This window comes from Pararge aegeria, chromosome 10 (assembly GCF_905163445.1).
Source record: "Pararge aegeria chromosome 10, ilParAegt1.1, whole genome shotgun sequence".
Taxonomy (NCBI): Eukaryota; Metazoa; Arthropoda; class Insecta; order Lepidoptera; family Nymphalidae; genus Pararge; species Pararge aegeria.
The window spans coordinates 16,612,177-16,639,462 of record NC_053189.1 but is presented as its reverse complement, the minus strand read 5'-3'; the positions used below and the strand labels follow the sequence as shown (position 1 = coordinate 16,639,462).

Sequence of the window (27,286 nt, the reverse complement as noted above, 5' to 3'; positions counted from 1 at the left end):
AACTTAAAGCTCCACAGTGCTCACAGCTGCGCTAGGGAGGTCGTCGAACTGTTGTCGTAAACTGTTTTTAGTTTGATAGAGTTCTATATCATTTGACTTCTATGATATTGATATTAGCATTTACCATACAAACAATTTGTCCGATTTTTTATACGACAAATGGAAACGTGTTTTCGACTTCATGATAAAGTTAACATTTCACAGACGCTGATCGTTCGTTCATTAATGACCTTTAGAGTGATCACTCATGTCTTACTACTCATTTACGCTTACAAGTGCAGCTAATGAATAAAATAAATATAACATTGAATTAGTGTAAAGAGTTGCAATTTTATAAATTTTGTTAATTCATATTTCGTGTTGAGTGTCTGGGCTTTTAAGCTCGATATAAAAAGTTAATTATAATTTTAGTATGTGAGATTACAGTCAATTAATTACGTGAGTTAACTTAATGTAATTTGCACATTCTCATGCTATAAAGACTCTGGATAAGCTGAATTACTGATTTCTGTGTAAGTGCTTATTTTAAATAATTGTTTTTGTCCGTTTGTCGCGAGCAAAGTTTCTAGCTAAATCATAACATTCAGTGTATTTAATATTTGTATCTTCGAATTCAGCGTACTCATATAATATCGATTGAACTTCACTTCGTTTGATGATCTATTATTGATATTTAAATACGTCTAAGTATTCATAATTTAAGATTGATATGTTTACAAACTAATAAGATGTTTTGAAACTATTAACGTTTTTTTCCTTGGATGTTATCTACCACAGTTATTATTGGCGTGAAATACAGACAATTTTTTTTCTAAATCAATCGGTAAGCAGTAAGCAGTAATTAGTTTTTAATTTTCAAATAACTTAAAAAGCAGGAGGTTCTTAATTCGAGTGTATGCTTTTGGTCATTTGATTGATTTGAGACCGATTTTGGTGATTCCTTTTGTTTGGTAAGTCATATCTCAGAGGTCATCCATCCCACTTTAACTTTAATATTATAAACACTATTAAAGCAATTTGTGTTTATTTTTGTTGGAACTTGTGTATTACAGTACAGTACAGGAACAGTGTAGTATTACATAACTTGCACTTTGATTATGGCATATGCAAATTATGCTCGTCTTGATAAAAAAGCTGATGATAAATTGCTGGGAAAACTCCTCAACCATTATAACCCGGCGCCGGGAAAAGCAATATCTTGCAAAGTATTGTGAGGACTGGACATAATATTGCATAAATAACTTAGATTGCAAAATGTTGCCCCCAAAAAGTGATAAATAAAATTAAAAAAAAAGAAATAGATATTTTCTACGATAATTCTCTATGCAAAAATCACATCGATCTGATTTTCTATTGCAGCGGAATCACAGGACATATAAATAGACAAATTTTTGCATTTTAACATAATAAAATGTCGATGACATTCACTACGTCAACCCATTACCGGTACACTTCATGACCAGAGTCTCCTCCCACAATGAGAAGTGTTAGGCCGTAGTCCACGTAGTTTGCTGGAATTCACACGCCTTCAAGTTAAAATTTAGCGGCCTTATCGCAATACAGCGATCTCTTGCAGGCAACCGAAGCCGTAGATGCAGAATGATATAGATGCAGCATTATGACGGTGATTGTTATATGGCTTTCTTTCATGTCCCCGATTCCTCATACCCTGCTACCAAATCTAGGTACCTTTTTTGTGGGGAAATCGCGCCATGGTGAGGCGATTAAAATCCCACGGTGTTCTAAACTGCCTGGTGGCTGGGCCACGCTAACGCTTTCGCACTCACCCGCGACCCAGCTAGCGGCGCCCGCTGTTGCAGACCCTCCTCTAAAACATACTAAAACTCTCCTAAAATCGCCGAGTGCGTGCGATTCTAGGTAGCTGGTCCAACCATACATAAGCGCATCCGATACGGCGTAGAGGAAGGGGGAAGAAGACGTTGGCAATTTGCCACTTGTCAGCTTCCCTAGGGAGGTGGCGGGTAGCTATTGGACTAGCTACCTGTCACTCTCTGTACTCTCTGAGGGTGGGTTCAAGCTATCCCGATCCTCTCGTTAGCGGGTGGTTGGTACACGTCCGAGACGAAGTACACATCTTTCGGAAGATTGGCATCTTTAAGAAACAAGTGAAGGATCACTACTTGTCTGTATCGGCCGGGCATTGATGGGAATGATCACTGTATTCTATTTTGTTTATTTCGTATTCTACATATTTTTGAAGGTTCTTTTATTTTATTTTTTTATTTATTTTTTAATTATGTATTTATAGAAGCGTATTTGTATGTTTATATGTTTGTATATATGTATGGAATATATTTTATATTTTTGTACATATCTTTAATATGTTATGTTTAATATGTACTATGTTTTATGTTTATTTTATGTTAATTTAGTTTAAAATCCTAATATTTCACTAATGTTTGTTGTACCACCTACTAGTTTCGTATAGCATATTCTTGTATGCCTTTGGTTGCCTGGAAGAGATCGCTATTTAGCGATAAGGCCGTGTCTCTAACAACACCCCCATCATCAGGCAACCTATTTAAGCGTTGTTGTATATAGATGATTATTAATATTAGTTACGTCACCCGCTGGAGGAAAGAGTGTTATGGCAAATGCATTCAGATCTGCCGTCACCTAAACATATTTCTTAGCCAATTATCTATTATCAATTATACATTAAAGCGCTCAAAGTGGTATTATCTCCGGTCGTTAACTGGGCCCGTTGTTGATATCACGGTTTCAAGAACATTTAAATAATGTTTAACAAAAATGGGAACAATAATATACATAAATACTTATGATATACATATAACACCCCGACACTGAAAAACATTCATGTTCATCACACAAAAATTTTCAAGTTGTGCGAATCGAACCTATTTAAGCGTTTCCTAGGTTTAGTAAAAACTGGCAGAGAAACTCTCCTAAAGGGCAGGTTTGCCTATAATCACCACGCAAGGCAGGGTTGGTGAACGCAACACAATATGGTATTGCTAAACGATTGCCCACCATTCGTTATACTCTCTTAGAAAATTTGACTTCAAATCTTTGACTATTAGATATCATTATTTCCTTAATTAATTACATTTTTTATTTTTTTATTCGAATGAGTTTGAATATTAATTGCTATAGGTACTTACTAGTATTTTATATGAAAAAATTATAGAAACAGACTCGAATCAGAAAACATTTGCACACACAATCACAATTCTACCAAATAAATTATTATTATTTTAGTATTACTTTTAAATCTCTTCTTTACGAAGGTACTAATAACAAAGCACGGGCCGGAACCAAGCGCACAGTCAGGGAACTTTTGAACCGGGCGACATGTGTTTAAATATAACAGCTTTCTGTAGGATTGTATACAACAGACTTATGTATATTTAGTGTTTTAGTGCTGTGTGGAAAGTTTGAGGTATTACTCCCGTGGATGAAATAATTATAGGGATAGTTTTGGACCTATTGATTAAATAAATAAAATAAATAAAAATAAATAGCGATATGTGAAATATACTAATACATTTCACACATCGCCACCTAGCCCCAAAGTAAGCGTAGCTTGTGTTATGGGTACTAAGATAACTGACGAATATTTTTATTGTGCACTATCGTTAAGGTTACCTGGCAGAGATCACTTTTAGTGATAAGGTCGCCTTTTGCTTTGAATTTTTTGTTTAACTATATTTGTAATTTCTCCTTTATTACGAAATAAATATGTTTAAATAAATAAATAAATAATAAATACTTATAATACACCTGCATATAAATACCCAAACACTAAAAAACATTCAGGTTCATCACACAAACATTTTCCAGTTGTGGGAATCGGTCTTGGACTCAGAGCAGGGTCGCTGCCCACTGCGCCAATTGGCCGTCAAATTTTCTACTGTGATTTTATTTCTCTAGATCTGTGCATTTTGAGATTTTATCGGTGTAGATGGTGGTCAAATTATGGGTGTTACAGTAAACAAGTAGCAATGTCTATCTAACCTGGCTAAGTTTGTTGTAGGCTCTCCTAGCTTTAGTTGTTAACGTAACGTAAGTTAACGAATACAGTTATCACCATCACTAACATTAGTGTTAACATGTTTAATATATGAACGCATCATAAGTGTCTGTGATAAGGTCTAGGTACATGAATAAAACATTTTTGATTTTGAATTTGAATTTATCAAATAAAAAACTGATTTATTTTCTTTATCTAGTATTTTTATCTGTGGTCTATTGTTGTATATAGATGATTATTAATATTAGTTACGTCACACGCTGGAGGAAAGAGTGTTATGGCAAATGCATTCTGATCTGCCGTCACCTAAACATATTTCTTAGCCAATTATCTATTATCAATTATACATTAAAGCGCTCAAAGTGGTATTATCTCCGGTCGTTCACTGGGTCCGTTGTTGATATCACGGTTTCAAGAACATTTGCCTTGGACTCAGAAAGCAGGGTCGCCTCCCACTGCGCAAATCGGCCGTCGCCTTGGCTCGCCTATAATTTTAATAACAAAGATATATTTCAAACACTACTGCCATTTATTTTAAAAATTATTTGCACAAGGCGCAATTAAAAACAATAATGAAAAGTAACACACAAAAGGAGCAATTTAAATGTGGGAAAATATATAATTTCGTTTGTTTTATTTTTTGCCGGTAAAAAAATTAATTTTATGCATTTGATTGCTTTATTAAGCTTTATTCTCATTAAATCCATATTTATCTATCTATATATTTAATACAATAAAATCGTAGACGAGCCGTATATGTACATTAAAGATAAGTGTGATTGTATGTATGTCTGTTGGCTTGTGCGCGCGTCACGCAAGAACTGATGAACGTATATGAGTGCAATTTGATGACTCTGATACTCTGGATTAAAATATAAGTGTACTTTCATCTCGAAAAACAGTGAAAGTTTTTGTCGATTTTACTCCATAACTTCACCATTATAATATTTTTTTCACAATGTTGATGTTGGAAAAGATCAACTACTGAGTTTCTTGCCGGCTCTTCTCGGTAGAATCTGATTTTCGAACCGGTGGTAAAGTCACTACAAACAGACATACTTTTTAAAAGTGCTTATAAAGTAGGCCTACTTGAATTTTTTGACAAAGAAGGTTTTATTACTAGTTTGTTTATGCCAACATTTTGTGATGATTTAGTAAATTTCGTTGGAGATACAGGACTAATCCCCTTGACGATCGGAAAGTAAACCCCTCACTTAGGACATAAGTATATGCAAACATGCTAGTTGAATAAAAGCGTGCCCGCTAAGAACCTTGTAAAAAAAGTTGTTCTCATCCAATTACTGACTCCTGATAGCTTTGCTTGTCTAGCACGCTTTACTAACTTTCGAGGCTTCTACTACCACATTGTCAATGTTTATGTGAAGCTCCGATATTATTGAATTGCTGCATACTTCAGTAAAGTCGCTATATTTACTATCTACACTAAAACTCACCAATTTGTTTGTATGTCTGAAACTATAAGTCACAATGAAAAAATCTTCGCTTGGTATGCTGAGGAAATTATAGATTATGTAGTACTACGCTGCGATCCTCAGTTGACGTGAGTGAAACCGCAGGGCAAAGCTAGTTTTACAATAAGCCTACGAGATACGCGGAAACCCATTGAAGATTACTTAGATATGTCGAAGCCGACAGTGTAGACAATAGCCATTTAAAAAAAAAAGCCCTCTTTAGAATTATTCATTTTTAAAAGCTTTAACTTTATTGGAATCAGAATTTCCATAGCCATTTCGGTTCCTGTCTTTATTTTTGCCGGAGTACGGTCAAAATTGAATGCATAAAGCGGTGATAGCCCAGTGGTATTCGGCTTCACTTATAGGGCCGGGTTCGAATCCTATCATGCACTTCTAACTTTTATTTATTTATTTACTTGCATCCATGCCTTAACATAGTCACGAGGCGATAGTCGTAACAATAAGAAACAGTTTGGCACTTACAATTTTTACTAATATATTGTCTTAGGATTCTAATTAGTGCTAGTAGAAATATATACATATATGTAAGAATAATTAGTCATTATTAAAGATCTATTTTAATATAAAAAAACTAGCTGAGGCAATTGTTGAGTCATTAAATTATGTTAAAATGACTGTAATATGTCATGAAAATCAATTAAAATAATGAGTTAAGTGTATTTTAAACAATTAAAATATCACTAGCTTCAAAGGTGAAGGTTAACATCGTGAGGTTAGAGTTCTCAAAAGTTTGTGGAGCCCACCAATCTGAACTGGGCCAGCATGGTGGACTAGGGCCTAAGCCCTTCTCATTGTGGGAGTAGACCCGTGATCTGTAATGGAAGGTAACGGGTTGACTTGATGTTGATGATTGTCAAGTGGTGTCACAGTCACTGAAACTAATTTTTTTTTTAATAACTAGCGACATCGGCTTTGCACGTGTGCAATGAAGATAGTTAGTGAGTTAGCTGCATAATGATACAATTCCGTAGCGTATTCGTATTTTATTTTGAGTTTAATTTTATTTACTGGAACACCAACCAAGTTACAAATATTTTGTTTCTAATCAGTGTGGTGTGGTGAATAACCATTTAAAGGTGTGCACAGCATTTACTACGTAGTTCATTAATATAATCTATCTCGGAAGGTTTAGTCAGCATTTGACATGTAACAGCACAAAACATTTTGTTTGTGTCTTAGATTACTTTGCTACCTGCACGTTTACTTCATGTAAAATTTATTGGAATGTAAAATAAACCTGTAAAATTCAAAAATTCAAAATTTATTAATTTTAAGTAAGCCCAGTTTATAAACACTTTTGAAACGTCAAGTCAGTCTGTTTGTAGACTCTACCACCGGTTCGGAAGGCAGATTCCACCGAGAAGAGCCGGCAAGAAACTCAGCAGATTGCTCTTTTTCAACATCATTTAACTGTTTACAATCTTCTCTGCATTTACTCTATCTTTTTCTGAGAACTGAATAAACTGAAACTGCAACTGATCTAAGCGTTAGTTTTACCGCCAATCGTATTAATTTTAAAAGAGTATACAAACACATTTTAAAACAGTATATGATTCCCATTTACACTAACGACGTTCCAGGCAATGCCTAAATAAGAAGCTCTTAATCTAAGGAAAATCTTAAGCATTCATCAACCGTTCACCAATAGTTATCACCTAGCGGTTATCCTTTGCCGAAGTATATTAAGAAGATTAGGAGCAAACGTAGAAAATAAAAATAGAAAATAAAATCTATCAATGTGTCATTGAGGGAGAGATTTTCATGCAACATTGTTGTAGCATAAATAGTATACTATAGATTTTCACATATTTTTTTATGAAAAGGGATCTTTTTTTAAATTAAACATCGTTTAAATTTATTCGCATTTTACATTACATTACCTACATTGTTCATATCAAAAGCAATTATAATGAAAACCCTGTTAGGGCGCAGCAATTGAGGTAGTAATTATGTTTATACCCTTTTTTAATAATGACATATTTTGCAGAAATGTTCAAATTAAATTTCCGCATGGCTGTACGGTTATATATCTTTGCCTTTTAGCATTAAGATAAGAAATAAAATTTCCGCTCTTGGTTCAGATAAATAAAAATGATGATAGTTTTGAGGAAGCAAAACTTATGTCGCAAAAATGTTGTTAATTATATTCTTTTGGTACACAAAGATAAGCAAAGTGTGGTGATGCGGGAACAACTCATATCGCATAGCTGATAACCCTGTTGCACCTTAAATCGGCAAAACATTCAATAAAATAACATATATTTAGTATGACAAAGCAATTAAATGAAACTGATACGCTAACTTTTATTTGGAATCTTAGCCAGGGAGGATAAACAATGCAGGTTACATCAAAGGAGGTTACATTTCTGCTGATCGATAACTATGTTTACCTAGCTATTAACCGCGGACTCGCCCGGTTCAACTAGGGGTCGTAAAGTAACGCTACAATACCCACGCGGATACCAAACTTATTCATATACGAGAACTCCTACCAATTTTTGAAGCGATACGTCTATAGAATCGTTGTGATTTGAAACTCGATGAAACTATAACAATCAAAAAAATAACACATAATTGTATACGGTTAAGTCGGCGAGAGAATGAGATTGAGTAGGTACATTAAATATTTTGTATTAGTCATGAAAACTGAATAGTATGTGATATAAACATAATCAATACATATTTGAAAATTTAATTTATGAACATGAAAATATAATGAAAATACATAAGAACATCAAAAATAAAGTGGACTGTAAAAATATTAATATAAAAAGTAAAATTAAACTTGTAGCGCGGATTACTATGCTGCATAAAATCAGTAATTCATTTACACGTAATAGGTTATTATTTTATAACAAATTACCGAATGAAAGCCTTAAGATGTCTCAATAAGTTTAAAGTTCAAACTAACAAATCCTATTAACGTGTATGATAAAAAAATTGGGTAAAAATCGCTCTAACTTCATAGCTAAACATTAATTCGACTGTGAGATGGTGATAACAAAAAAAAACCACATATAATATGTTTACATATTTAAGGGAATGGTAATAACTTCGTTAGCCAACTTTTAAACCTAAAGCGGCGGGCAGGCAGGCGGGCAGGCAGGCGGGCAGGCAGGCGGGCAGGCAGGCGGGTAGACAGGCGGGTAGTTACAATTTGCAATTTTAAATAATTACCCTTTTGTTGTAAATTAGCCTGTAAGTTCCATTTAAGTGGAAATTCCTTTATGGAACAATAAATATCTTAAACCAGAAATCAGTTGGGCCGGCAGGTGGTTATTCAGGTGTGGAGTCAGGTTGTCCGGCCGGCGGGTAGACAGGCGGGCAGGCAGGCGGGTAGACAGGCGGGTTGACAGGTGGGTTAGCAGGCGGGCAGGCAGGTGGGTAGACAGGTGAGTTAGCAGGCGGGTAGTGAAGCGGGAAGTCAGGCGGGTAGACAGGCGGGTTGACAGGTGGGTTAGCAGGCGGGTAGTCAGGCGGGTAGGAATGCGGGTAGACAGGCGGGTTGACAGGCGGGTTGACAGGTGGGTTAGCAGGCGGGTAGTCAGGCGGGTAGGAAGGCGGGTAGACAGGCGGGTTGACAGGTGGGTTAGCAGCCTGCTAACCCAGGCAGGGCAGGCAGGCAGGTGGGTAGATAGGCATAGAGTATACAGGCGGGTAAGCAGGCGGGCAGGCAGGCGGGTTGACAGGTGAGTTAGCAGGCGGGCAGGCAGGTGGGTAGATAGGCGAGTATACAGGCGGGTAAGCAGGCGGGCAGGCAGGCGGGTTGACAGGTGAGTTAGCAGGCGGGTAGTCAGGCGGGTAGGAAGGCGGGTAGGAAGGCGGGTAGACAAGCGGGTTGACGGGTGGGTTAGCAGGCGGGTAGACAGGTGGGGAGTCAGGTTGTCCGGCTGGCGGGTAGGCAAGCGTGCCGGCCGGCGGGTGGACAGGCGGGTATTCAGGCGGGTAGACAGGCGTGCAGGTAGACGGGTAGACAGGCGTGCAGGTAGACGGGTAGACAGGCGGGTATTCAGGCGGGTGGACAGGCGTGCAGGTAGACGGGTAGACAGGCGGGTTGTAACGGTTCTAGCCAGGTCTATTAAAAGATGGAACACGTCATCACAGATTTTATTTAGGGTATAAAGGTCAGCGGTCGTGGGTGAAAGGGGCCCGTCAATTAATTCGCTTCCAAATTCTGCAGTGGGCGAGTACTGCCCTAGCTTGTAGCCGTTGATTGCGTGGCCCAGAAGAACAGGCGGAGACACGAGGTGGTCTTCAGCTGCACCAGGAGCCGGCACGTTGACGATGCAACGCTGGTGATCGGCGTCGGAGGTGACGTCGACAACAACAGAGTGTCGAACTTGGACCGAAGCAGGCGGAGACACGAGGTGGTCTTCAGCTGCACCAGGAGCCGGCACGTTGGCGATGCAACGCTGGTGATCGGCGTCGGAGGTGACGTCGACAACAACAGAGTGTCGAACTTGGACCGAAGCAGGCGGAGACACGAGGTGGTCTTCAGCTGCACCAGGAGCCGGCACGTTGGCGATGCAACGCTGGTGATCGGCGTCGGAGGTGACGTCGACAACAACAGAGTGTCGAACTTGGACCCTGGAATTTTCGTCCAGCGTGTGAAAAATAATTCCGCTTCAACTCGTCTGATTGCAAACACGCGGCTCAGCTAAGCGGTAAGCACTGCACAAGATGGCGGGTGCGTTGTTCACAATCAGACGGAGTTTACATTATGAGAGAGTGAGAAGCATTAAAATAAAACAAAAGACATTAAGACTAATATTAAATAAAAGATAGCAAATAGCAAAAGGTACGTGTGGTTATTAGCAAAATACAGAGAACTACTATAGTATGAAAATCTGGGAATTTATCGAAATAGGAAAGTTAATTATAAAGAAAAAATAGGAATTAAGCTGCAGATGAAATTTTAACAAAGAATATGCAAGGATTAAGCCAAAATATGATCGATGCATGGGTCAATGTGCGAGAACAAAGAACAAAGGTAATGAGCGTAATGGCCGACTCGCATGCGTAATGTACCTGATTAAAAGATATTCTAACGTCTAAACTTTAAGGAAACGTTCAACACTTACCCGATACACGGGGTGTAGATAGCTCGAGGGTAAGTAGCCTTAAGGTCAAAGGCAAAAGCAGCAATCAGGTGAGAGTCGTAAGGAAAAAAAAAATGCGGCGGCCGCACAGCGGCCGCGCGGCGTCCAGTCTCTGGTAGAAATTCTGGGCGTCTGGCGTGCCGTGCGAAGTGAGAAAGACGCGAGCGCGGTTGGTCCCCGCGCACCGCTCCCCTCGCGCCGGGATGCCAGTTTCGCGACATTTCGGAAGATTGCCCGCGCGCAAATTCCAACAATATTAATTTATAAAATTAAATAGACATTTATTACGTTACAGGGTATTCAGGTGGGTAGTCAGGTGGGCCGGCAGGCGGGTAGGCAGGCGTGCCGCCCGGCGGAGCTTTCGCGCATTCTGATCATCATTGATGCAGATCTTTTAATATTTTTATAAACACCCAGACACTGAAAAACATTCATGTTCATCGCACAAACATTTTCCAGTTGAGGGAAACGAACCCACCGCCTTGGACTCAGAGAGCAGGCTCGCTGCCCACTGAGCCAATCGACCGTCAAAGATATCCATACACGGAGTAATCCGTCACTTGGAACGCACCAGTGACGTTGCAAGTGACAAATTGGTCGTGTAAATCCATATAGTAAAATAAAAAATACCAGAAAGCTCTGGACTTGTAGTTGTTTACATTAAAATTAACAACTTTTGATCTACGACTTTTTTTAACTTGATAGTACGTGAAAGATTCAATATTAAAAATTTAACATAGATACTCTACTTTTTAGTATTCTGTAATGTAACATCGGCAACAGCGCGTGAACCGCGACTCTATTGTGCGGTCACTGACCCGACTATGGTCAGAGTTCGACTTCTTCACAGAGTAATGTCATTTTACAGAAATAACATGTTTTTTTTTTGTATTAAGTTGAAAAGTCGTAGAACCAAAGTTTATAGCTTTAATGATAGGAACAAGGCCGAGAGCGTTCTAGTATTTTCTATTTAACCCTTTATTAAATCAAATATTACTTTGTAGATTAGACGAACCAGATAGCATACTGCCACCTGCTAGTGCACTCGCGTAAGTCGTGCAAACAATAACGGCAAAATCTACTGTCAGTAGCTGTCGCACGAGCTCCTAATAAAAGCTAAATGCACTTTCTGCTTTCCGAACCGGTGGTAGAGTCACTACAAACATACATACTTGACGTTTCAAAAGTGCTTATAAAGTCGGCCTACTTGAAATAAATGAATTTGAATTCGAATTTGCACATGATTGTGCAGCTACACAAGTTACAATAATAAAAAACAAGTGTGCTTTGTACCACACGACTACAGTAAAATTTCTTTAGTTCCATTTATATGTTACTAGCTGTCCCGGCGAACTTCGTGCCGCGCATCATTTTTTCTTCCTTTATGAACGTTATATTTTAATACTTATTATCCTATTCCGGTCTAAGAGAAATCCCAAAAATCAAATATCATAAAAATTGGTCCAGCCGTTCTTGAGTTATAAATGGTGTAACTAACACAACTTTCTTTTATATATAAATATATAATATACTAGCTTCTGCCCGTTACTTCGTCTCTTTCGACTTCACAAATTTCGTTCATTTACAGTTTATAATCCTATTTTTAGGAAGGAACTATTTGTGACTTCGGTATAGAAAGCATAATTGACATGCATACCAAACTTCAAAGCTGCCTGCCCGAGTTTTAGCTGAAAAACAATTTTAAATTTCCCTTGGGAACTACTTAAAGAATCGGGATAATAGGTTTCCTATGTTCTCTTACATACCAAAGGCTAAATGCATGCCAAATTTCATCCAAATCCGTTCTTCTAAACATCCACCCTTTCAAATTTAGAATATTAGTAGGAAGTAGGATAGTAGGATTAGTAGGACATATATAATACTAGCTGTTGCCCGTGATTTCGTCTGCGTTTGATTTTGTTTTTTGATGTGGCATTAAATTTAGTTGTAGATCTAAAAAAAAAATTAAGTATTCTGTATCGCTAAGCCTTAAATAAGGGGTTTGCTGCTGTCCTCTGAGGAGTTCTGTCCTCTATCTCCAACCAGAGTTTGGACAAAATTAAACACTTATTATAACCTCTATACAAAAATTATTATTTAAATCGGTTATAAATTGTCGGAGTTATGGTGTAAAATCGTCAAACACTTTCATCCCCTCTTCCAAAGGAACCGAGCTTAATGTCGGGATAAAAAGTATTCTATATTACTTCTCAAACTTTCGAGAATATGTGTACAAAGTTTCATGAGGATCGGTCAAGTAGTTTTTGCATGAAAGCGTAACAAACAAACTTACATTCACATTTATAATATTCGTAGGATATACAAACAATAGGCTGCACTGTGTTCAGATATACGAAACGTAACTCTCTCTCTCTTTCTATCTTCACTCATTACTTAAATATCCCTCTCAACTTCTGTTCGCGTCGCTTTGTTTTTACGACGAATTTAACAAACGACTGAAGCGACATAGCTCGTCCGGAAAAGGAAGCGTAGGTGTTAAGGCAACCACAGAAACATAGCAATGCTGCTTTCTGACTACTACTAAATTTATTCATTCATTCGAATTGGATTTTAGCTGATTTGATTAATTGAAAGTCGGTACTTAATACGAGAGCAAAGTGGAAACTGTCAAAGGTTCCTAGATCAAAAAAAACATCGTACGTCAGTAGTAAACAAATGTAATTAACTCGGAGTCGAAGGGTCCCACTAGTTAATCAAGTAGATAAGTGGGAATTAAGTAATAAGCGACATTCAGAGGCGGGTCATTGAAAGTTCAAGATCTCTATCTACGCCGGAAAGGACTAGTGGGCTTGACCTATACTCTGTTTTATGCCTTGATAACGTATAAATAAATAAATATACTACGACAATACACACATCGCCATCTAGCCCCAAATTAAGCGTAGCTTGTGTTATGGGCACTTATTATTTATGAATATAATACTTGTAATATACAGATAAACACCAAGACACTGAAAAACAATCATGTTCATCACACAAACATTTTCCAATTGTGGGAATCGAACTGAGGCCTTGGACTCAGAAAGCAGGGTCGCTGCCCACTGCGCAAAAGGCCGTCAAAGATACAGGTACAAAACTTAAACCCCCGATATATACCCTAACAGGGTATATAAATAACCTGTCCATCAGCATCAAGCACGGGAAAATAAAAATAATATAAGAGAAGTTTACCCCCGATTATAACGCATATATTATTATTGCACGTGCTCTGAAAATTGGTAAAGCATTCGCATTAGTCATTAACAGTTATAAGTTATTTTAAATGTTATTAACCGATGACAATAGTTATAATGCTGTACCTATACACATATTAATATAGGTTGTATTTTGTAATGACACTGCACATAATATTTAATTCTTATTATTTCTAATAAGTTGTTAATCATATTAATAAATTGACAAATAACTATTCATAAAATACAATAATGATAATTTTTTCCGTTAATTATCGGAAAGGCTTGCTAACCTTGCGTGTTGTTTAACGCCACATCGTACGGCGTTCAGGATTAAAAAGTAACTAGTTGAACAGAATAGAAAAAACGATATTTCAACGAAACACAGAACAGAAACACATAGAATAGAAATAGTGCTTAGTGCTAGGGTGCAAAGGCGCCCTTATCACTAAAGGTTATCTTTTAATCTTTTAAAGGCGAGTGTGCGAAGCCGATATAAAGGAAAGTGGGAACAATTAAATAAGCTTACATACATACTAAAATTACGTACTGACTACAAAAAAACAGGTATACACGTAAATACTGTACAATTGATGAATTTTTTTGAACAAGGTTGCTTGGAAGCATCCGGATCCGCTTTTATCTCTCACAAGAAAGAAAAATGAACGTTAAAATAAAAAATGTAAAATGAAAACAGTTGGTGTTGGAAAAGAGCAACTGCAGAGTTTCTTGCCGGCTTCTACTCGGTAGAATCAGCCTTCAGACCCGGTGGTAGTCACTACAAACAGAAAGACTTGACGTTTCAAAAGTACTTATATTAGGTCTACTTTAAATAAATGATATTTGAATTTTGAATTTTATGCTAGAATAGATACTAATGATGCATATATGTTATATGCTATCATAAACTTATACAACACTTAATTACATAGATACGTAATAATGTTTTAGTAGTATGATAGAAGAAGAAAACCTCGATGTGACAACAAATAGGCAGTAGTGCCAGCGTTTTTTGGTAGATCATCATCAGTATCATCATACCAACCCATTATCGGCCCAATATAGGGCTCGAGTCTCCCCACACATTAAGGCAGCAGTTTACCACGCTGGCCCAATACGGTTTGGTGGACTCCACACGCCTTTGAGCACATCATGAAGAACTCTCAGGTTTCCTCAAGATGTTTTCCTTCACCATTGAAGCAAGTTATATTTTAATTATTATGAAAGTTAAGGTTAATTTGCTATACTCCGCGAACAGCAGGAGAATCTGTATGGTGTAATTTAAAATTACTTCAATTCGTATACTCCACACCAAACAGATCTTCGGCAATGTACCCTCTACGCACGTTTCGCTCCGAAACCGTAGCATCCACAGGATATGTTGACTTTACAATGAATAATTGTTAAGTTAACAATACGGATATATATTATGGATTTCCGCAAAGTATCGCCTGCTTCTATCCAATATATTTGAATTACACACAAAAGTTACACATAACAAACAAAAGTTAGATGTGCGTGCTGGGATTCGAACTCGGACCCCAAAAGTGAAGCCGATTTCCTGAGCACTGGGCTATCACCGCTTTAACCTGATATGTGTTATTACAGTATTTCAATCTTAGATCTTTAAATAATACATAGGACACTTTTTATCTCGAAAAACGTATTAAAAGGTATACTAGGTACCTTTAATTGTAATATTTTTCCCCCCATAAATTAATATATTTTATTTATATGTATAAAACATACGTTTATATAATGTTGGCATGATTGGCATTTGTATTGGTTTATACCAAAAGATAAGTAACGCAATGTAATGTTAATAAGTCTATATAAATAATAAAAGGTATTTGTTTGTTTTTAATGAATATTGAAATAACTTGACCATTTAATATTTAGCCCTACCTTACCTTAGTTCTTAATCTAATACTTAATATCATAAAGAAGAAAGATTTTTTGTTTGTTTGTACCCAGTGGTATATTATAAAGAAGAACGATTTTTTGTTTGTTTGTACCCAGTAGGCTCTGAAAGTAATAAACAAATTTTAATTATATCTACGACAAAAGAAAGCTAAACTATCACGAAGTAATATTGGCTATAAGTTCTAAATAATTAGAAAAATGCAATAATGTAACCCAAAGTAGCAAAATTATGCCTATAAAATTCATTCTATTTCTTAGCGTGCGCTGAGAAAACTATTGATGATTGCTAATAATTATAGAGGTTTACATGTTAAAGTACTTATTAGACCCACAGAAAAGTCCGCAAATAAAATATTATATCTGACTATTATAGTTAAGTCGCAAAAACAGCTTTTGTGTTCTAAAATTGTATTAGATCACAGGTAAAAGTGAATATTCAAATAAATAGCTTTGCCATCAAGGGTATTGATAAAGCAGTAAAATACTTCTTAAATTTTTCCAATTCGTCCAAAAATGTTTAATACCATACCTACACAAAACAGTTCTTTTTAGAGATTCATTCTGAAAAAGTTCCTTTTAAAAACTAAACCCGATTATTTTTTACAAGATTACACAACTTAAAGAAAAGTAAGGAAGTCTCAACGTTTTTTCTCTGCTAGGTATCTCTCTACAAATTATTTAGAACACTAAACATTAAAACAATCGATTATTTTTTGTTTCAGTAACATTTTAAATATACTTAAGCGATGTCCACGATGTCGGTATATATACCGAACAGAGTTAATAAAAAAATTAGTCATAAGGAAGTCTCCACTTTCTGTCTCTTTTCTTCGAAATTTAAATAAATATACGGTACCTATTCCCATCACTGAATAATAATCATATTTTTTTGTTAGACTGGTTACAAAGCTGCGTTGAGCCTGTGAAGAACAACTATGAAGCGGAACGCGAACAACAATACAAAAAATAAAACTGTTGTGGGAAGTAAGTAACTGGCGCCTTTTTTATGTTTATCCGTTTGGCATTACTAGTTGTATGTGTGTGTGTGTGTGATTTTATCGGAATCTCTACATTAATGCCAAATTTACAATGCAAAGGGTCTAAGCCGTAGATTTGAAAACCTCCTTAGTACAGCGGTGAGCGCTGTGGTGTTATAAGTGGGAGTTCCGGGTTCGATCTCTGGCAGGGGCAATTAGAGAATTACTTATTTCAGAATTTTCTCTAGTCTGGTCTGGTGAGAGGCTTAGGTCATGTGTAGCTAATACCCTACCGACAAAGACGTCTGGCCGAGCGATTAAACTTTCCGGTACGATGTCGCATGGAGTCAGATGATTATTATTAAATTCTTTATCGCACACACAAAAACTAGATACAAAGAAATACAAAATCTAGTTTAGGTATGCAAAGGCGGTCTTATCACTAAAGCGATCTCTCCCACGGATTACGGCTTATTCAGTTATCAGTTAAACCCGTTAACATATTAGACTGCATCATCACTTAATAACAGCTGAAATTCTAGTCAAGCTCGAAATTGTAGTAGTTGCAGTTGAATAAATAAATAATAAAATAAGTCCAGCCTGCTGTATTGGTAAATGTTCCGTATAGGAACAGAGTAAGATATGTATATATATTTTTCTCTATCTTATTTTCGGCTGACACAATTTAGAGGATTGTTCTTTTCTTGGGTTTATTTTGTTTGAGTGCCTTCTATTGGCTCCAATAGAATGAACCGATGCATTTTATTGGTTACTGCACCGCCGCGCCTCAAGCTGTAGAAAGGACTCACTAATCGGATTAACCACTGGTTATTGTCGACATTCACTCGCTCCCGTGAAAACAAATATTTTTTGGTGATATCCCTCGTGGCCATAGACTTATGTAGATAAGTGAGAGTGACACGTCTGGACTTAAAATACCAGCGGGATTAATAACCAGCTTCCTGTGCGATTGATGTTCAAATAGGAGAAAAATCGAGGAACAACCGGGCCCCTTAAACGTAGGTGCTCACGCAACATTCCCTGTTGAACAGTAAACTTTACGCGCCTTTAAGAACGTGAAGACGAAAATCATTTGTTATGTTTCATACGTATTCAAATAGCTGTTTTTTTTATTATTTTCAGTAAAAATCTACATATTGATCGCAATCGGATTTATACTAATTGTAATACCAACAATATCGGTTTTGGTGGATACCCAACTTGCCCTCATAAAATACGTAAGTTACTTTTTAGTTCTATCAACAACTACAACTTTACAAATACAGTAACAGCCATTAACAGATTTTGCCAGATTTACCACTTCCAGTTTGACGCGTTTTTATCTTCATCATATCGGCCATGACTTCATTATCCATGACCGGCCTACCACGGGTCTCCTCCCCCAAGAAGGGGTTAAGGCCATAGTCCACCGCGTTGGTCGAGTGAGGATTGATGGTTTTTATCTTATCAAAAACAAACTTGGGTCCTGAATACCTTTGGCATTAAAAAATTATTTTCGCCAAAAATGTTTACCAAATTACGTAATTAGTAATTCCATCCATAGCACATAGTTGTCTACTTGAGGCCTCTCCTAATTGGAGGCTTTGCACATAAGCACCAAGTTGCTGTGTAGACGGGTTGGTGGTCGAATTTAATGATAGTAGATAGGTCGATGCAGCCCGTTCTCCGTTATTTTTTCTTAGTCGCTGCGTACAACACCCGTGGGCTGAGGAGAGGTGGGGACAACTGTATTCTGTCTGGTGGTAACTATGATTGTAGTCAGTGATTTTAAACATGCATGAAGCATTGCATACCCTACCCAAATTTATAGCGGGAGAAGATGAGCATACCGGCGCCTCCCAAGCCCCCGACTTACCGTATCCCCCAGCTCAGCGCAGAAATACACCATTGCAATCCAGCAAGAGATAGGCATTTATTGCGCTCTGCAGCGAGATGCCCAACCATCCTATAGCGTTGACACCTAACTGACCCGACGAATAGGCGAATAATATAAGCACGGTACAAGCGTTTAGCGATTTCAAAGATTCACTCTACTTAACTACCATTTTATTACAGAATACAAGGATCGAAAAAGGATCAGAAATTTACCAATTACTACAACAGGAAATTCCAGGAGCCTTTATCCACGTATATGTCTTTAACGTGACGAATGCTGAGGCATTCACCTCGGGTGAAGATCACAAGCTGAAGGTCCAGGAAGTCGGACCTTTTATTTACCGGTAAGATTAAATATTTTACCTAGCCGGTCTCATCCTTGCAAAGTAAAAGGTCTTTAACACCATCATCATTATCACTTCAACCGATTGAAGTTCACTGCTGGACGTAGGTTTTTTGTAGGGTGTTCCAAAATCCACCAATTGTTTCCAGCGGGTCCCAGCGACTCGTTTTATGCCGTCTCTTCAAGTCGTTGGGGGCCAGCAGTAGACTGTAATAGTATAATGCTATTGATTAATTGAGTGGCAGAAGGTACAAGGTTACCAGATGTTAAAGACGTAATACGGCTACCATCGCATCTCTATTTTTTTAACACGGAAGACAGTACCCATTCTGTCACCTCGTAAAAATTACGATTGCAAGACTACATAGCTGAAATTGGATAAAAATGTCGTTATTTTTATAGGGAGTATCGAAGAAATGAACAGTTTGAATTGGACGAGGAGAAGGGTGTTATGCGGTACACACCACATTTATGGACGAAATTCATCCCAGAAGGCTCTGTCGCAGACCCTCATTCGATCAATGTCACCGTACCGAATACTGCATTACTGGTAAGTATTAAATATAAAATAGTTGTCATAATCATAATCATTGTATATAATATTATTACATTTATTTATTTATTTATGTATATAATATTTATATATATTTTTTATATATAGAATTGCGATTTCCCGATGCGATTTTTCTCTCATTGCCTTATTCCAATAGTTAAGGTAGCCTGGAAGAGATCACTTTTAGTGATAAGGTGTGTTTCCTTTATTATGCAATAAAGTTTTTTAAATAAATAAAATAAAATAAAATTAATGACCCATTCCGGCCCGCTGCATGGTTCGGGTCTCCTCCCAGAAGGAGATCAGGACATTTTCCATCTTAATAATAAATACATTAATAAATAAATTTATCGTACTATAAAATATTTCTTCCAGGCTATGGCATCAATGATCTCCGACTACCCTCTTTTAAAGGGCTCCTACAACATGCTAGTTAACTATGTCGGATCCAAAGCATTAGTCAATCTGGATGTTCACAGCCATCTGTGGGGTTATGAGGAGCCTCTGATCAGATTAGGCCACACCTTTCTGCCTGGCTGGATCACGTTCAGCAAAATTGGTATTTTAGATCGGGTATGTTAATAAACACCAAAAATATATATATTTTGATGTTATCCTTTACCAAGTTTTCCAGCTCTTCCTTGCAAATAAGGACCATCGTCATCGTCATCATCAACCTATTACCGGCCCACAACAGGGCACTGGTCTCCTCGCAGCATGAGAAGGGTTTAGGCGGTAGGGTCTACCACGCTGGCCAAGTGCGGATTGGTAGAATTCACACGCCCTTGAGACCGTTATGGAGAACTTTCAAGCATGCAGGTTTCTTTAAAGTGATATTTAAATTGCTTAAATCAAAAACGCGCATAGCTCCGAAAAGTAAGTGGTGCGTGCCAAGGCTCCAACATCAAGGCTATCACCGCTTTAAGGATAGATCTACACAACCAACGTGTTCTCGCAATTATTAGATATATAGTTATTTTATATCCAACTAGCTTTTGCCCGCGACTTCGTCTGCGATTGATTTTGTTTTTTGATGTGGTATTAAATTTAGTTGTAGTTCTAAAAAAATTTAAAGTATTCAGTATCTATCGCTAAGCCTTTAATGAGGGGTTTTCTGCTGTCCGCTGAGAAGTTCTGTCCTCTATCCCAAACCGCAGTTTGGGCAAAATTAAACACATATTATAACCTCTATAGTAGTACACGTACAACAAGCGAAGCGCTTACGTGCGGAAACTGCCCAGAAGAAGAAGAAGTAGAACCTCTATAGTAAAAAAATAATTATTTAAATCGGGTATAATTTGTCGGAGTTATGGTGCAAATCGTCAAACAGTTTCATCCCCTCTCCCAAAGGAACCGAGCCTAATGTCGGTATAAAAGGTATCCTATATTACTTCTTACACTTCTAAGAATATGTATACAAAGTTTCATGAGGATCGGTTAAGTAGTTTTTGCGTGAAAGCGTAACAAACAAACTTACATTGACATTTATAATATTAGTAGGGTAGGGTTAGAGATAGGGATGGGGATAGGGATAATTGAATAAATTGATATTTATTCCAGCTGTACGATCAATCAACAGTACCACACATGGAGCTTTCAATAAAAAGTGAGGACAAATTCAGAATAAATACACTAAACGGCGCGCGAGGTTTAAACGTGCGGGAATATGAAAACCCCAGTAAACGGTTAGTACGTATACTCTAAAACTGTTTTAACTAGTGTCTTTCGGGCCTGATTTCAAGATTGCAGGTCAACGAGATCATCCAGGTTTCGATAATCAAGCAGTGAAAATTTTGCTTTTATTAATTTACCATATTATTATTTTTTTATTTATAATTTTTATTAGTGTTTTTGCCTACACTTGGAGGAATTATCAATTTTATAAATTTACATATTTATACATTTTTTTTAAATGCATATAAAAATTTTCGGAACCGACAGGATTTGAACTTGCGACTCTGGCTATCGCGGCCTGAGCGCTTTAACCAATTAAGCTACGGCTCTCCTACCATCGATGCCGAAATTAGTATATGCCTTTCACATCAGTCTTATAGCGACTGTAGCGTCGTCTAGTAGAAAACGTTGCAGTTTCGATCTACTTTTTCAAAGGTCCATATTACAATGAGACACGTTTGAAACAAGAGATGACATTGTTTGAAAATTGTAATATGGACCTTTGAAAAAGTAGATTGAAACTGCACAGTGACAGAACACGCTTTTTGTGACAGAGCTCGACCAGGGAATTGCCCCATGCTTATTTTTCCCGCCAAGCAGTATTGCTGCGTTCCGCTCTGAAGGATGTGGTGCTCAGTGTAATTATGGGTATAGGTTGCGAACTGTTGTTCTGCTTATAGTTTTCTTCCTATCATCAGGTGGGACTTCTGCTTAGACCGTCAATTATTAACATAAAAAAAAAACAATATGCCAGCCTAATTTGAATACCACTTTCGAATTTCCATAATAATGTTTCATCATCCCACAGTTCACGTTGCAATACTCTAGAAGATACATTCGAAGGAATCGCGTACCCACCGGGTTTGACAACCAAAACTCAACTCCGAATATATCGAAATGTCTTCTGTCAGATGCTAAATCTGGATCTAGTTGGCACCAGGACAATGGAATACGGTTCAGAAGCCTTTGTGTATAAGCTCAGTAACGACACGTTCAGGATAGGACCGCGCAATGAGTGTTTGTGCGGTGAAAAGGAGTGTAAAAATGGCGTGTCAGATATATCTCCATGTCTATACAGTAAGTTGTATTATAAGAACATTGTGTAAGAGTTTTTAAGGTTATCAATAGGACAGAACCACGCTGATTTCTGTCGCAAAGCAGCATTATTGCAATGATGTGTTCCGGTCTGACTGGCGTGGTTTCCGGTGTAATTACAGGCATTAGAGGCTTTACGCTTCAGATTGATGGACACAGGGTGGATTTTTTCAGGACGTGTTTCTCGCATGCCTTGCTGAGTATTGCCCTATTTAAAGTCGATAGATTTCCACTTAGGTACTATTAGTTCAGCCATCTTCTTGGTCCATCAATTAAAATAACGAAAAAAAACTGGGACATCATATTACTCAGCTTCCGCTGCCGTACGGACATCTGCCATTATCGGTCCGTCTTTTCGCCTATCTGTCTATAAAAAGTATATATAGTTGTATCTCATGAAGCGTAATAAGTAGAAAGTTAGAAATGTCGCAGAATGTGTAACTATTTCTATTGTCGCTATAACAACAAATAATAAATACAGTCAAACCTGGATAAGCGAGAGTTCAAGGGATCACAATCTCATTCTCGCTTATAGAGGTTTCTCACTAACCCGAGTTTCTCGCTAATGCAGGTACATTATTTTGTCATAAATTTTGTCGAATATTGCTTGCTCGACTGTCGCTTATAGAGGTATAGATAAGTAGCAGTCTCACTTACGGAGGGCCATGAGGGAAAAACTACTCTCTCTTACAAAGGTTTCTGTTTCTCGCTAATAGAGGTTTTGGGAGCTTAAAATGACGGGTCCTGGCTATTTCTCTCACTTGTAGAGTTTTCTCACTTATCCAGTTCTCACTAACCCAGGTTTGACTGTATTTAAAAGTTGGAATATAAAATGGTCCGCTAGAAACGGTTTTCAGGTGTTTTTGGCTCGATCTTATGCCAATGCTATGTGTTTCGTATTACACCTTGAATTCATCGAGTAATAATCCTCGTGTTTTTTAATGTCTCTCTGGAACCGCTCATTTTCCGGAAATCCCATAATATCTATGCAAAATTTCGTCAAGATCGGTTTAGCTGTGTGTTATACACGAAGGCATATTTTAAAACCCAATATCCGTCTCCCATTGGTGCCTAATTTCATCAAGACCTAGATATCATATGTAACAAACCAACAGTTACACTTTCTCATCATATCAACCCATTTTCGGCCCACTACAGGGCACGAGTCTCAACCCACAATGAAAAGGTTATATTCACCACTGTCCAGTTTGAATTGGTGGACTCCTTACACCTTTAAGAACATTATGGAGAACTCTCAGACATGCAGGTTTCCTCACGATGTTAAAGCAATTTTAAAAAGCTAGAGTTGCGCGCTTTGATTTAAGCTCGGCTCCCGAAAATGAAGTCGAAGTCCCACCCACTGGGTTATCGCATTTATAAAACTAATTATTTATTCGTGTTTTCAGATCTTCCAATGGCTCTGTCGCAAGCCCACTTCTTTAATGCTGATCCCACACTATACGAACGCATTGATGGGATACACCCTAATGAAGAAGAACATGGCAGTGAGATTGTGGTAGACACTGTAAGTATAGTATTTTCTTAAATAACTCTTTAGAATCGGTTTCTTTTATTCGATTCTGCTATGCATAAATCTCAAAACTAAGTAGTGTAGGGCTCGTTCGAGAAAGTATTACCATCCTTATTTCTGCCGCCAAGCAACATTGCTGTTCCGGTCTTGAAGGGTGTGGTTTCCGGTGAAATTACAAGCACATTAAACTTGACTTGCAAGACTTGCGGAGAAAACCCTCTGGGTGTTAAGCCCAGTTGTTCTTCTTCAGCTCACAATTACTGTATTGATTAACAAGATGGCAAGAGACCTGATGGTATGACGCTCATACCTTGGAGGCTTGGAAGGTCACTTCTGTGGGATGCAACTTGTGTTGATACCCTAGCTGCATCACGCATCCAGGCCAAGAGGCGTAAATTTGAAAACCTGGATAGCAGCTTCATTTTTGTGCCTTTTGGAGTAGAGACTTTGGGACCGTGGGGTCCGGAGGCAAGAGCCCTTTTCAAAGAATTATCGAAAAGGGTTATCGAGTCTTCCGGTGATACTAGCGCGGGCAGTTACCTTGGCCAACGAATTAGTTTGACCATCCAAAGGGGCAATGCTGCGAGCATCTTAGGAACTGTGTCTCGCTGCGGTGGTTTCGAGGACGTTTTAGATTTTATTTAGTTTTAAATAGTTTATTTTAGGTTATATTTATATTTTAAAGAAACAATATTACTATAATAAAGTTTAAATAATAAAGTGTTAGTCCTTCAACTATTCATATGTAAGGACTTGTGAACCTAACACTGTTGATTTGAACACCTTTATAAACGATTATGCCTATATACTGAATATAAAGTACCATTTAAACGCCATTCCGCACAGTTAGGACTTCGGACTCTCTTTCGGGGGGATAGAGTTTGTTTCCAGGCCCCTGTCACTTTTCAGAGTTATGTGCGTTTTTTAATTACCACTTGTATAACGGTGAAGGAAAACATCGTGGCCAAACCTGCATTTCCGAAAGGTGTCTATAATGTATGCAATCCGCCACCACCAAACGGTTTTTTTAAAAATAATAATATACTACGCCTATTCGCACATATCCATCTAGCTCCAAAGTAAGCGTAGCTTGTGTTATGGGTACTAAGATAGCTGATGAATATTTAATGAATATAGTACACATAAATACTTATAATATAGATAAACACCCAGACACTGAAAAACTATTCATGTTCATATAAGAATTTTCCAGTTGTGGGAATCGAACCCAAGGATATAGCGTTTCGGTACGAGATCGCGTAGAAACCGATTAGGGATATGGGTATAACTGCCATATTCCCTAACAGGTTAGCCCGCTTCCATCATAGACTGCATCATCACTTACAACCAGATAACAGTCACGGGCTGACATGCAGAAGAATAAAAAAAAAATATTTAAAAATAACGTGACGTAGAATTATACTTCTTTGACGTAACAAAATAAAAATCTTTTAAAGAATTATATCTCTCGCTTTATTCTATGTTTGTAGGAAACCGATGTTTTGTGACGGTGTGCGCATCGCCAAAATTCACTCTCATAATTTTTCCCTAACGCGCTAAAAGAACTATAACTTCAATAAAACTGGGCAAGCGTGGTGGATCTAGAACCTTCTCGCACCCGGTAGAGGCCCGGATGGATAATTAATGCTAATCATTGTTGAACTCCAGTAAACTCATAATACAGTAAATTTTTATGTCTTTCAGAAAATCGGCGCAGTTCTCAAGACATTCTTAACCGTTCAGGTCAGCGTGGACATACATGACGTACGATTCAACAGGGCAGCTAAACCGTTCTCGAATATGCTCTTGCCCATCGCTTATTTCAAAATTGTAAGTACTTATTTAATTCTTAGGGCTCCGTAAACTCTCTTTCTATATTAATTTCTTAATTCAAATTTAATTAAATTAATGTATATATCGGGTTTCGGATAAGCCGGTTGGTTCAGCCAATGAGATTGGTCTGGATTCAACAACAATTAAATAATAAGGACTATGTTTTTTATGCCATAGTGCTTAAACATGTTTAACACAATAGAAAGCTTCAAATAGATCAAAAGAAAAACTAACGACATTCTATATACTTTCTGTGGCTTCATTAGCGGGTTTCTTATCACGTTTCTTACACTAAGTGTGAATTCAGAAGTGTGAATGCAGTCAAACGCTATATTCCATTTTCGATTGCCTGGTTCGATTTCCGGTTAGTGAATTTGGAATTTATAATTTTCTCTGGTCTGGTCAGAAGACGCGCCACCAAACAATTTAGTGATTCCCTAGGATGCCGTTTGGAAACTGATTATACCTCTCGCGACTCCCAGCCGAAAGTCTACCACTACAACAGACCGATTTGGGGCTTAAAAACTGTCATACCCCTTATAGTAATAATAATAATAGATTTTAATCGAAGGCATATAAAACTCACACACAGCTTGTTATTTGTAGACACAAAAATATTTTTTTATAAATTCTTCTACGAGGTGTCCCTCGACTGCAATCTCACCTGGTGGTAAGTGATGATGCAGTCTAAGCGGGTAACGGACTAACCTGTTAGAGAGTATAGAAATCATACCCCAGATCGGTTTCCAAGCGACATAGCACCGGACCATTAAATCGCTTAGCGACACGTCTTTGTCGGTGGTAACTAGCCACGGCCAAAGCCCAAACTGCACCTGCTGGGAATCGAATCCGGGACCTCCTACTACTACTAGCGCTTGCCGTTGCGCCAGGGAAGTCGACAATATTTAGATGAACATGATGCTCCTGATGCAAGTTTAGATTTTGCAACGGAAGCATATCTTACCCGAAGTTCTTATCTTTTACGAATATTTTTTTTCTTTTTCCAGATTCAAGCTGATATACCAGAAGAGGATAAAGAGAAATTAAAAGTGTTTTACTTTAGAGTCTTTTACGTCATCCGAGCTGTGCAAATATTCTTTTTCTTTTTAGGTTTAGTATGTTTGGTGTGTGCTGCAAAGAAAATCTATTGGAGTGTGGTTTGTTCAAAAAGTATCGGTTATCAGATCTCTAGGAAACATAATACACTGAGTATTATACAAAATATAGAAGAACCTCTTATGGATGGGAGTGGCTTGGTACAGAAACGAGTTTCGGAGTCTGAAAATGATTAGTTGGCCGAAAATCTGTAGTCAAAATATAAAATAAGTACGGTATTTTTAATATAGTCGACTTAAAAGTTTTGAGGAATGTAATCTAAGTCTAATTGAGCATAATACATAACAAACAAAAATGATGTAGAGAAAATTACGTATTTCGTGAGTTTCGAATCTTAAATATTTAAGCAACCAACTTAGGTTAACGTTACAGACCTCAAACTATTTGTTTATAAGATCTTCTCCAAATTGTAAATACTATAAGAAAATTTTCTGAACCCCCAAAGTAGAGTTAAACAGGTAATGGCTTTAATACGTTTAATATTTATTTTACTAAGATTTTTAAGAATCAGCAGGGTAAATGACATTAAATGAATATGAGAATA

At 37.5% G+C, this 27,286-nt stretch overlaps 2 protein-coding genes across 4 annotated transcripts; one reads left to right on the top strand and one right to left on the bottom strand.

The window, feature by feature from the left end:
- Window positions 1–251: 251 nt before the first annotated feature.
- LOC120627150 (scavenger receptor class B member 1-like) lies at window positions 252–27,286 on the top strand. Of its 3 annotated transcripts, none has more exons than XM_039895020.1 (11): window positions 252–512; window positions 16,621–16,708; window positions 17,845–17,939; window positions 18,778–18,941; window positions 19,343–19,490; window positions 19,869–20,066; window positions 21,054–21,178; window positions 21,976–22,244; window positions 23,669–23,787; window positions 25,498–25,623; window positions 26,634–27,286. In XM_039895020.1, the coding sequence occupies exons 2-11, from the start codon at window positions 16,660–16,662 to the stop codon at window positions 26,916–26,918; spliced, it is 1,578 nt and encodes a 525-aa protein (XP_039750954.1). In that variant the 5' UTR covers window positions 252–512; window positions 16,621–16,659; the 3' UTR covers window positions 26,919–27,286. The 3 variants fall into 3 exon arrangements, with proteins under 3 accessions (XP_039750954.1, XP_039750956.1, XP_039750955.1); XM_039895022.1 differs by lacking the exon at window positions 252–512 and adding an exon at window positions 797–823; XM_039895021.1 differs by lacking the exon at window positions 252–512 and adding an exon at window positions 919–950.
- On the bottom strand, window positions 8,785–11,218 carry LOC120627076 (non-classical arabinogalactan protein 31-like). The gene is made up of 3 exons (XM_039894920.1): window positions 11,168–11,218; window positions 9,160–9,573; window positions 8,785–9,105 (listed from the first exon to the last, which is right to left on the bottom strand). Exons 1-3 carry the CDS (start codon window positions 11,216–11,218, stop codon window positions 8,785–8,787), a joined length of 786 nt encoding a protein of 261 aa, XP_039750854.1.